Below are 12,930 nucleotides of genomic sequence, written 5' to 3'. Positions count from 1 at the left end.
CATGCACCTAAACTACCACAGGAAGGCCCCTATAAAAATAGTTGTGCAGAGTGAACAAGACAGTAAATGGTGAACAGCATTTAACTCTGCCAGCCTGCTATGCTTCCAACGGGCAGGTTAAGCTAAAATTGCCCTTACTTTAATAACAGACTTCCACCTTTACAATTCAGCTTTCTATCTTCTTGGTTTTCATATAAGTCAGTGATGGTGGCTCAAAATCTGAAATAGGATAAATAGGATTTTAGCTAAAACCAAAATCTTTCATTGGCAAGTAAGAGACTACTTAACACAATAAATACTTAATTAGTGACTCATTACACAGATAATTCACATATAGTTCCAAAACACAGAAAGAGGTTTGGTATAAATTTGGTGTTTATTTTTTTAAAAATTAGAATCAGATCATCAGTATTCTTTTTCTCCTGCCTGTACATATAGAATATCTGTTAATCAATAAATACTGATGGTTTGATTTGTGAAATCTGCCTTCATAGAATCTTCGTGAACTAATAGTGAAGTGAGACAAATCCTGAAAGTCATTAATATATAATCGGGATCAGTACAATAAAACTGAAAGTAATTATGGTTTGTGCTGTATTAAATCGGTTTTGTGGAAATGACTTTAAGGTGACCTCTGATTGTATTCTATAACCAATATTAGTCCCAGGTGAGCAACTGTCTTCACTCAGTAGTCCTTGCTTGTGGGTGTGTACCTTGCCACTTTATTCACAGTTATTGTTTATAATTAGTGATGAAAGTATCCTGTGAATCTTTGTGAAGCCCTTTTGCAAACAGTTGGCATGAAATGAAACAAAGATGCAGCTGTCTCAGTAGTACAGTCAAACAAATAAAAAAATTCACAGGTCACAACTGTAAACAGAAATGAATCCACATCGTCTCTCTCCCTCTAGGTTGCCCACCAGTATGAAAATCCTTTGATAAAACCCAGATTATTTTCAGGTGGGCAGAAGAGATTTCCAAGCTCCCATCATTTCGATGTAAAATTCTTTAAGACGAACTTAACCTCTACTGTTCACAATATAACAGAAGAACTCCCTACCACCCATCTCCTGTTCAAATTCTTCTTTTGCAAAGAAATTCAATATCAGAATGTAGGTGTTGCTACCATTTATTGCTCAACTCTTACTTGTCCTTGAGAACATGATGGGTCTTTTTGAATATTATACTGATGTCAAACACAAGCTCTTAATGTTCTTCCACCTTTTTTTAGCTCTCCCTTTTGAGTTGAAGGGACTGCCTCACAGTAGGGAGAAAAAAAATTTGTTAATTCATTCAAGGGTATCACAATTTACACTGACACATCAAAAAAAGTCTACAACAATAAATCTGATGGCCCTGGGTTTAAATGTGTTTTGAGAATGGAACAAATAATAAACTCGAAGAGGGATTAAAGGACAAAAGTGTAAATTTCTGTAATTCTTGATTCTTGCATTTTCAGTACAAGTTTCCCCTCAGGATGAAAATACACAGTGTTACAATCAAATAATTCATGTTCAATGCATGACATTGCATTGCAACTGAAATATTGCAAAAGTATGAGAAGATGGTGATGAATGGCAATGTCATAGGGCAATCCATCCTGGCTAATACTCTGGAGACTGAGGTTCAAATACTGCCAGAGCAGCTTATGAAATTTAAGTTCAAGTTAATAAGTCTGGAAATGAAAGCTAGTAATTAGTAATGATTGTAAAATCCCATCTGATGACTATCATCCTTACCTAGTCTGGCCTCCCTGTGATTTCAGGTCCATAGTAAGCTGGCTGATAAGCCTAGCAAGCCACTCGCCTTTGGGTGACAGGGTTATTGATCCCCTCCCATGACTGCTATGTGACTCCAACCTCACGTCCATGCACCTGCTCCATGCTGAGAATGGGAATGAAACGAGCTTGATGAACTTTTGTGTCCCAAACTCAACTTTCTGCCCCATATCTGATCCATTTGCCTGACCACCTTTGTTCATCTTGGTCTATCATCATCTCTGTCCCCTGGCAGTTGATCATTTCAAGTCTGAAACTCAGCAAAGCACTCCTTGCTTTGGCCCCATATATGGAAAGAATGTAGTCTACCCATTTACACTCTCATTAACTTCAAGTCATCCAGGACACAGCTTACAATCTCAAACACATGGCACCCTAATCCCCATTCATTATATTTGTTTTTACTTTCTCTCAGTTCTCATGATACTAAATCTTTAGTTTCAACTGCAGATCTTGTCCTGTCCACACCTTGAACAAGTTCACTCTCTAGGATTCCGCAATGTGGCAGAGTGGAAGGTTAAGGAAAGGAATACCAGAGGGCAGTGTTATGATGCCTACAGATTTTTCCATTGATGTTGAAACAATAGAAGAAAGAGGTGGGTAGTAGACGGGAATGGTAAGAATAGTCTTGAGACAGAGGATAAAAGGGATTTCAGAGATTGGGTGGTCCAAACTAGCAAAAGATTGATAAACAAAGACAAGGATTTTGAAATCAGTACATTAGTAAATGGATGAACTAGCTGAACTAGTGCAAACATTTGAATGCTGCTGGAAAAAGAGACACTTTATCAACGCTTTTCATCTGCACTCATCAAGACAGATGCAATAATGTCAAATTTCAAAGAGAACAACAGTTTGCACTGCATGAGTAATGGGTGCTGATTGGTTGGTAAGTCAACTCTAATTGGACAAGGCCCTGCCATGGAGAATGCACCAGGGAACTATTGTCACATATTTGCTTAATTGGAAAAGGTGAAATGCCTGGGCATTTTTACAGAGATCGATCCCTTTATGTGTATACTTGTAGCTGGTAAGTGAGCCACATTGCAAACCCAACTGACAACCTTACAGAAAGGGTTACTTGTATAATTCTTAACATAATTGGGTTTGTTCAGCAAGTGTTAATCTTCAACATTATGTTCTGAATTTTGCAAACAGACTGGTCAGTATTCTGCCTATTGTCCACAGCTCAAGGAATATTCTGCTTGATAGGGTTTACCAACTATTGTGACTTATGGCCTACATTGGTGACATTGCACCAATACATGTGGGGACAGTAATTCACTGGAGCATTCTCTGTGGCAAAATCTTAACCAATGACAGTCAATGTGCCAGCCAATTAACACTCTTTTCTCATGAAATATAAAGCGTTGTTACCTTTGAAATTTTAATTTCTTCTGTGTGCCCTGATGCATACAAGAAAATGCTTCAAGAGCCTGCCTTTTTTTTTGCAATATTGTACTTCTATACCAATAAGCAACTATTTGAAACATTTGAAGTTGTACCTGACCATGTTAAAGTTTAAGTATTTGAAGAACTGAGTGTAAAAAGTTCATTTTGGGTCTCGGAGAAATGTATCCACAAAAGGAGGGGATCCTTGAAAGTTAACCTCACTGAAACCAACAATGGGGGTAGGTGAATTAAGAAGAGCCAGTTCCTCACCTGGGAGCATAACAATTTGGAGTATCCTATCTGGAACTGTAAAGAATTGGGGAACATCACCCCAGGACCTGGTCATAACAATACATGCGCAATAACTGGGCCAGCTCAACACAAACAGCAGCCAGCACTTCTGGACCAGCAAATATAGCATTCATCAGTTACCGTCAGGTTTAACCATCTGCAATTTTGGTATTAGCGATAGTAGCCTCAAGTGGCAAAATTTGTTGTAACGATATTTAGGATACGATATACGATAACCTGTATTATGACAAATTTATTTTAGATAACTTTTCCACCTTTCCCTAAATCATGGAAGGCTGTTACCTTGAGCTGATGAATTGAAAAATAAACATTAACACTCTGCACTTACAATAACCACTTTCAGGTCAAATGTTATCAACAAACCAATTAAGAATTAAATGTCTGACAATAAGCTTTACCAAACACATGGTGAGTTTGGCCACTGAGTAACTGGCACCTAGTTCCAGGCAGGTCCATTGTTGATCTAGATATTTTCTAGATCGAAAGTGTGATGCTGGAAAAGCACAGCAGGTCAGACAGCATCCGAGGAGCAGGAGAATCGACATTTCGGGCAAAAGCCCTTCATCAGGAATGAAGGAAACGCCAATTCTCCTGCTCCTCAGATGTTGCCTGTCCTTAGTGCTTTTCCAGCACCACACTCTTGACTCTGATCTCCAGCATCTGCAGTCTTCACTTTCTCCTAGATATTTTCCAATCAACCTGTTTGTGCGTTTTATGACACACTTCTAGAGTATGTGGGATTGAACCTGGCCATACTGGCTCAAAGGTACGGAAACTATCACTGCATCATAAGAACTGCTCCCTCTACGATCTACACCCAGTTAGCTGATTGTAACCAGGATTGCATTATGGACAATCTTGACCAACTAGAGTGAAAAATTGATTAAATTTTCTGCTCCTGATTACTGTTGAATGACCCCTGTAAAGTCATTGATGGGAAAATGGAATTGAGTTGAAATGCGATTCCCCTGTAGTTAAAATATCTGCCAGCACACAATCTGAGCTCCTGAAGTGATACTGGTGTCTTTCGCAAAAAACTTAAGAACAATCCGTGTCCATGGACCACTCTCAAGGAAGGTGTCAACGTGCTCAGGAGTACAGAAATTATTGCAGAATAAACTACTGCAACATCCCAGATTCCTTGTGCAGCCATATTGCCTTCAACAGCTTGGCATTATTTGCTTCACTCCTTTCTTGCCAACATAGATATAAAGAGCTACACTGAGTGGATAAACAAAGAGGTTTTTGATCAGATTCTGAATTGAGTTGCAATGTCACTGCTGTCACACTAGTGATGGCACCTTATCTGCCAGCATATAAATGAATGTCTCTGACCTCCCTTTTGTAATTCCTTTTCTACAAAATAGAAAGGTCTGCCTCCTCCTTTAAAAGCTTAGTCATAAGGCGAAACCAAGATATTAATCATGCACAATTAGTGTGTGCACAAGTATGTGAACTCAAGAGCCAAATGCACACAGCAGGTTAAACACAAAACTCATACTGGGCTCCCCTATCTCCTGCACATTTTTCTGAATGTACATCAGGTATCATTGCTACAAGATGCATCAAACCTGTGAGATTTCATCAAAGCATCCTCCGTGCTAAGTGACCCATTGGAAACTTGCAAAAGCAATCAAGTCCAGAAAGGTTTGGTACATCACTCTGGCTCATTTCAACCAACTCGGCAAAATAGGTATGAAAGGCTGAAAGACCTGCTCCTATTCCTCAATTGTTCCACAGGTAAATCTGCTCAACATTTGCAAGCTTTATAGCATCTCCAGTAACACCATATAGCATGAACTTCGCAGTCATAACGCAAGTGTAAGTTCTTCATAAGTCATCTCCTGCCGATCACTGTCAATGACAACAGCGTGGTCCAATTCAATCTTCCAAAACAATTCAGCTGTAAAAGAGAACTTTAATTCATCAAACTCTTACTGCACTTTGATTAATGGAGCACACAGCAGAAACCGTTATTGGTTCAGATATTTTTGCTTTTATTGCTGTAAGATCATTTACATCTGTACGTTTTCACATATTTACATTTCTAAAATAGTGTTTCATATTCTTCAGCAGGGCATTGCTGCCAGTTTGGGTTGCATTTCCCAGTAGTTTTATCTTTCTAAACTTGTATCATAGATACTATAAGCTTACCAACCATGAGAGCATCAGTGCAACAGAAAAATGTCACTGTCCCTTAAACCTCATGATTTTCTTATAATATTGCTTGTAATAATTCACATTTACACTGATCTTTAACACAACAGCAATACAATATTGTCTGAAAAAAAATGCAAGACAAGACACAGATTACCTGTCCACTTTACATGAGGTATTAACAAAACATACACAGTAGTTAATGAAAAAATGCAACATCTAACTCAAGCGTGATCTTCCTGCTGTTACCTCTGGCTTCACCCCTGCAGTTGGTGACCTCATTTGAAAATCTGAAAAACTAATTAATGAGTTCTTTAATGGATGCACATTTAGAAAACAATATCTTCAAAATTACTCTACAAACACAAAAAAGGAGACATATCAATAATAACAACGGTCACCTTTTAACTGAGGATCAAGTGTGTAACATATTCAGGCATAACTTGGGTGCTTCTGCGATGCTTCACAACAGTGAAAATACAGTCAAGGTATTGTTAGTTTGACAACGTTTTAAAGTGGTCATGGGTAATGAGTGCATAACACCAGTGCTTTTTAATCTGCACTTTTTAAACATGTGCCTCCTTATTAGTTTGACAAATGTGCCTTTTAACAGGCTAGCATTTAAAAAGTCCTACTTTGAAGGTTTCTGCAGGGACGTGGCAATATCAGGGAAGTCATTTGTGGTATCATTAACTGTACAGGGGCTCACAGCAGCTCCATCACTTTTTGAAGTGGTAAGCAACATCTAAAAAAGCAATGGACAAGGCAACATTTTGGCTGTTTTCACAAATGTTAGCTTCCTTTGTGTGATGCCTGTACTTTTTTGACTATAACATAGCTCCAAGCCTGAAAGTAATATTTGTCTGGTCTGTAGATCAGAAAAGATTACTCGAGTTCAGGGTTTACCTGAATACCTGTGGTGTAAACCACCATACTCTAGTACAATGTCACGATTACAGTTAATAACAGATAATTGGGAGTGCGTTAAAAGGCTGTGCCACACTGGGCCAAGAATCCAAATTCTGAAAGTACATTACATCCTCAAACATATCCCCTAAACAATGTTAACTTTTTTTCTAATGCATCTGAGCAACCCTTACATTTCCATTGGTAAATATTACCATCTGATGTTTACCAGGTGCCAATTATTCCCAAATAATTTTTTGTCACCTTGACCAATAAGATTAGCTGTTTGAGTTATTTGACAAGAAGGAAGTTTACAATATTCTGACATTTAATGCAATCATATGGGCTGACAAAAGAAAGTGCTTCACTGAAAAATAATGCAATCTTTTATTGTGTTATAATGAATGATCTTGTATGGATCATGGAATAGTTAACCAAGACAGTAAAATCAGTGGGGCCAGACAACATCAGAAAGCCAAAAGGCACAGCTCAAATGCTATACCCATGTCATCTGATTCCTGGCTATTTGTGTAGCTGCCTTGAACGGACATCCTGTCATTTATTAAATAGGTTAACACAATATAGTAATGGTTGCTGTATAATGCATAGCTAGAAAGCATCCTCCAGAGGCAGGGTACCCCTGCACATTGCCAAGTTATATTATTGACATTGGTTGGGCACTGTGCTTTGAGTCAGCAATAGAGTTTAATGGTAAGGGCTGTGGTTCGATGCTTGTTAACTACCCCAAAGATTCCAGCGTCGCTGTTGTTCAGTAATGAAGTTCCTTCACTGGGAATAGATGGCCTAGGGCTGTAGTAAGATCAGCTCAATCACCAGCTCACCTACAGAGGCCCAAAGGGCAACAGAAGCCTACAGACCATCTCATGTTTGCAAAGAACCTGGACTCAAGAGGGAAGTCGTGCTTTTTTAAAAAGACAACCAATTATATAGAAATTAGCAAAATTCATAACAATTTCAATGTTTCACAAATATAATAAGTTAAAGTGACTGCACTTGCTTCCTTTTAAATAAATCTTCAAATCAATAAATAGATCAGAGGGATGATGTGGTGAATTTTAAACGAAAAACTCCAGAACACAAAACTGAGGTTGTTGGCTGTGTCTCATCTGAACTGGTCTTAAATTGGGGGGTGGGGATGGTGTGTGAAGGTGAGCGTCTCATGTTGCTGGGAAAAATAAACTTCTACCCGAAGGAAGGATTTCAATGCCCATTTCAGACCAGTCCAAATTGGTCTGGGAAAGATCCTTCTGTGGGAGAGGGGGAGCGGGAGCTCGGTCTTTTCTTCGGGCGGGTTGGGATTTGTTTGGTTGAAAAACAGAAGTTTCGCGAGTCTTGCAGGGCGGTCAGCAGAGGAAGGGGCTGCCTTGCTGTGGGTCGCTCTCCAGCTGGGGGACGGTCTGGTCGGAGTTCTGACCTTCCTGCTCGGTCTGCAGCTGCTGGGAGGAGGAGCAGGAGGAGGAGGAGGAGGCGGCTCGGAACCAGGGGTGCAGCAAGATATCAGCGGCGGCCAGTCTCTCCGGGGGCTCCCGTCTCAGCAAACTGCGGATCAGGCACTTGGCTTTGGGCGACACACTGTCCGGGATGCAGAAGTGACCGCGCCGGATTTTACTGAACAAGGCGCCAGGGTCCGAGTCATGGAAAGGGTAGCGTCCCACCAGCAGCGTGTACAGCATGACACCCAGGCTCCAGACATCTGCCGCCTTGCCCGAGTAACAGCCGCTGGTGTTCAGGATCTCCGGGCTCACGTAGGCCGGACATCCGTGCTTATCGGACAGGGAATCGTCCATTCCTCTCAGGATGTGAGCATCCTCCAGGCTCTCCAGCCTCAGCCTGGTCCTGTGGGGAAAGGAGACACACAGTTCATCAGCCGCTGCTGCTGGGAGCGGGGGTGGGGAAACCTCAGGAGGAAACTGCGGACAATGTCCCCCCCCCCCCCCCCCAATACACACACAGACAGTGAACACAAGGTCAAAACCCGCTGACCGAAACTTTAATTAAAATACCCTCATTCCTCTTTTTTAAAAATCTGAACTATTATGGGGGGGGGGGGGGGGGAGTGGAGACAGCTCCATTCTGATTTATATTCGGTTTTAATGTGCAGCCGAAACTAGAAAGACAGTTCACAATTCACACCTCCCTGCTGATGTCCCAACTGCAAACACCTTTTTGTTTCAAAGTTTTGAAGCGTTTAGAGGCGGCTTTTCATCTCATTGCGACTACTCCCAATGAAATGGGTTGATTTGCAGATAATTATCTGAATACACCCCCCCCCCCCTTCTTATTTACGGGCTACCCCTTGAAGGAGGGTAAATCGATAGCGGCGATTTACTCTGCGTTATATCTGAACCCGTCAGCCGTGAAAAGGGCAGAACCCTGCAGCTCTCCTGTTTTGTAAATGGAAAACATGACTCATGCAGCCTGCTGTGTGTGTATTATAGTCCCTTACGACACGGAATCAATCAACACCTGCTTTGACACACAGTCCCTTCAATTGCAAAACCGCCCCGTGTTGCCAAATCTGCAGCACATGATGAACAGAAAAGAAAGTCGGTTCAAAGCCAGCTGCAAACATGCACAAGAGACAAGCAGAGCTGCAAATTCACTGCCAACTCGCACCGATCAGCCAAGGTGTGATATGAAAGAATATTCTGCCTCCCGTCAAAGACATAATCTTAGATTTTGAAATCATGCGGAAATTTGCAGCACAGGATCGGCGTTAGTGTTAGCTCTCCAGGAAGCCCTCTTCCCATCCCTTCATCAGCGAAGTCTTGTGTTCCCCTCAAGCTCCTCCGTTTATTGTACTAACGCTGTTTGCCCCAGCGTGTGCTAGTCATTTACGCCAGAACCGTGCAAAACGAGTGGAAAGGAAAAGTAGAATTACACTTCAGGGAATCACTTTGGCAGCTCGTCTCGCCTAATCTCGGGTTAATTCCCTGGGTTAGACTGTTTAATATGCAGGTTAAACGAGGCCATTTGATTTTAAAACGCTTCAGGAGCCAGCAGAGAGAGATCTCGGGTGGAAACAAGAAAACCCGTACTAACGTAAAGCTAATAATCAGAGCGGGTGCTCAAAATAGGGAGCTGTTCACTTCAGATCTCTGCTGCAATTTTAAAAGTTTAATATTGCTATTAATAATTTACTTATTTAAAAGTTTGCCGATAGTGCCATTTCAGTAAACCTGCACTTGCCCAACTCCACTCTATAAATGTTTGATAACCTTGTGCAATATGCTCTATTCAGCTGCAATAAACAATTGTTTTGAAACGCGCATTAAACTACCATTTTGCATCGAATTCGGAAATGAAGTCGCACTATTTTACATGATTCAACATCCCTCGCCCCCCCCCCCAAAAAAAAGAGTAGCAATGCATTTTCCAAATATGTTGACAAGTTCAACTGAATTAAGTTGCCAATGTAATGAACAGAATTAGAACAAAGATGTCACGCGCATAATAAATTATTCCTTTTTAATGTGGCTTTTATGAATTAAAATTCTTTGGACTTAGAACATGAATAAGCAGCTACGGAACTATGTCAACGGATTTCTCGGTCAAGTTCTGTGAACAGAAATTAAAACGGCATTGAAATCTTTTGAACAGGAAACAGGACAAAGCTGTCCCATTGAACGTGTACAGGTGACATGACATATATAGCATGGCCCATTGAGAGAACACACTCACGAATCCTAGTGAATCACTGCAGCTTTAGTTTCAATTCAAATTTGCTTTTTGGGCATTATTCTAGCGAGAGATTGGTCAATTTGATGCAGGGCTCCTTTAAAGGGCATCACCCCACTGCTTTGCAACGCGCTGAAGTACCGCTGGCACTGCCCTCTCTCTAAACCCACCTCTGTTCATCAGCGAAGACGAATTTCCTGAGCTTGAGGTCTCGAAGGACTATGCCCGAATCATGGCAATGAGCGACTGAGGAGACAATCTGCTGGAAGAGCCGAGCTGCCTCCTCCTCGCCCAGCCGTTTGCAGCTCCTCATGTACAGGTGCATGTCCCCATAGCCCTTTTGCAGAAACACATAGCAACTCCGCTCCCCCAAGAGAATCTCCTCGATTGCCGTGATGTTCTCGTGGGCTGGGATTTGCAGATATGGTCCGATTTCATCCCTGTAGCGCCGAATGTCAAAAACCTGGCAGGGACAGACACACTGAATACCAACCTCTTAACAAGTTAGCTCCCGTTTTAATAGCGGTATTGGATACGACATGCAGACTCAAACTAAACCCGCTCAAAAGCAGCAATAGAAGTTTAATAAAAGCAAAGAAAGCTCTGGTAGAAGGGCTGGAGTCGAAGCACTTAGTTTGTTTCTTTCACCACAGGTACTGCCAGTAGAGCCGAATTTCACCAATACTATTTTTAATACAGTGACCTCTATCAGTCTGAACTCAACATGGTGCAAACATATAAAAGTAGATTTCGCCCATCTATTGAGCATTGACATTTTGAAGGTGGGTGGAGAGGTTATTTCCTGATTTATCTTGAGAAAAGTAAGCGGCTGCACACTTTGATGGCCACACAGTGGCAGCACTAGTCTGACTGTGCAATCCTACCACTGCATTCAACTAAACTGGGGGGGGGGGGGGAAAATCAAAAACCTCACAAGTTGCACAAACTCCCAGCCTCTCTCAACACATTCCCCAGAGTCACATCTCGACAAACTGCCCTCCGAGGTTGTGGAAAATGCGTGCATGCACCGCGTACAGAAGTCTCAGCACAAAATTACAAAATAAAAACACGCAGCGCCCACCCCGATATAATTCGCACCAACACGATTGCATTTTCCGCACCTTGCACACGAATTCCTCTCCGGTGTGGCTCTCGATGGCCCTGAACACATTGTCTTTGTCTTGCAGGTTTTGCAGCAGGATGTAGTTACCGATCCGAGCCGAGGCCGGAGAGAGGCACGGGCAGCTCTCGGTGGGGCTCGGGGAGCACGGGGATGGGAGGTATCCGCTGTCCGGGGGAGAGTCACTGAGCCGCGGGCACTTGGCGGCCGGCTCGTCGGCTTCCAGCCGCTTCTGCCTCCATCGGCCGCTGCGGAGGATCGGGATGGGGCTCGCCCTCTGCACGTTTAAACTCATTAAAAACAAATAAAGCCGCTCGGTCTGAGAACCAAGAGGGAATTGGGGTGGGGGTGGGGGAGAAGATTCCAAACAGCAAAGGGGGTGGGGGGAAAAGTTCTTTCTTCTTCCAGAGCAGGGGAAGACTCCAATATCCAGAGCGTTAACCAGCCTTTACATTCCTCATTCGAACAGACGGCCAGAGAATGAGTTCGCGCAAGTCCAAACCATCCGTCTCCACCAACTTCGGAGCTTTGTGGCGGCTCTGCGATGAAATGGGGAGGGTGGTAGGAGGGGGCTCTATCCCCCTACTTCTGCACTTCCCTCACTGAGTTCCCCCAGATCCCAGAATGAAGGCGGCGAGTCCTGGAGAAGATCCCAGCTCGGCTCAGCTCAGCAGAGGTGCTCACGGGCGCACCGATACGGTCCAAGCGAACGGGTGCATTGCAAACTTTAGCCCGGAGTGCCCCTTGGGGTGACAATGGGATGTAGGCGAAGCTTGGAAGGACAAGTTGGCCCTGTTTGGCAAAAAAAAAGTTGCAGTAACTGGTAGAGAGAGAGTGTGTGTGCGGTGCTGTGTCTCGGTGGAATGCAGGCTGGGTCACAATGTGGCTGAATATAACAGTCTGGGAGATTGCAACATCACTCAGCGAGTGAGTCGCCCTAGCTGCAGGAGAGAGGCAGAGTGTTTCACCTGCACCGCCACACAAGGTCGCCCTGCCACATTGACGCAATCTGGCACCGCCCGCAAACCCACAGCCTGTGCAAGCAGCTTATCGACACCGCCTTCACTCGGTCCTCTCTGTCTCAAAACGAAACAAACCCTTACTGTGCACCCCACCACATGAAAGGCGAGTCTACATTTCAGCAGTTCACAGTTCGACCAGAATTGATCAGTTCAGGTTTTAGGAATAGCGGCCCTAAATAATGACGATTGAAGGAAAACATGCGATGGTCATGAAGTATTACTAAAAATATCCGCGTTTCATCGGAGGTTTTAATTTGAGTGCTTTGCAGATGCACATTTAACCTTTCACATATTACGGTAGATTAATTCGATCCTGTTTCTAAACACAATTCATGACCATCACATGGGTTGCCCTGAATGACGCAAGGAGCCAGTTTGGGCAGGCTCTCTTGACGTGGGAACCACGCTCAATCAGCGCCTCCCTCAGGTCACTTCAACAGGGACTCGCGGACACTTCACCCCCTTCCCCTTCCCTACGAGGCTTGTAGTGACAACACCGTGAAATCAACACAATCGCTTTTCGGCCAAGAACAAACAAAATACA

General features: G+C 43.0%; 1 protein-coding gene across 1 annotated transcript; it reads right to left on the bottom strand.

The window, feature by feature from the left end:
- Positions 1-7,767: 7,767 nt before the first annotated feature.
- Positions 7,768-12,611, bottom strand: LOC122549179 (tribbles homolog 2-like). The gene is made up of 3 exons (XM_043688545.2): positions 11,366-12,611; positions 10,415-10,707; positions 7,768-8,402 (listed from the first exon to the last, which is right to left on the bottom strand). The coding sequence occupies exons 1-3, from the start codon at positions 11,657-11,659 to the stop codon at positions 7,910-7,912; spliced, it is 1,080 nt and encodes a 359-aa protein (XP_043544480.2). The 5' UTR covers positions 11,660-12,611; the 3' UTR covers positions 7,768-7,909.
- Positions 12,612-12,930: the final 319 nt, after the last annotated feature.

This window comes from Chiloscyllium plagiosum, unplaced genomic scaffold, assembly GCF_037043375.1.
Source record: "Chiloscyllium plagiosum isolate Xiang-an unplaced genomic scaffold, Cpla_swu_hap1 HiC_scaffold_4, whole genome shotgun sequence".
NCBI lineage: Eukaryota > Metazoa > Chordata > Chondrichthyes > Orectolobiformes > Hemiscylliidae > Chiloscyllium > Chiloscyllium plagiosum.
The sequence above is the reverse complement of the archived record's forward strand: the minus strand, read 5'-3'. Positions and strand labels throughout refer to the sequence as shown.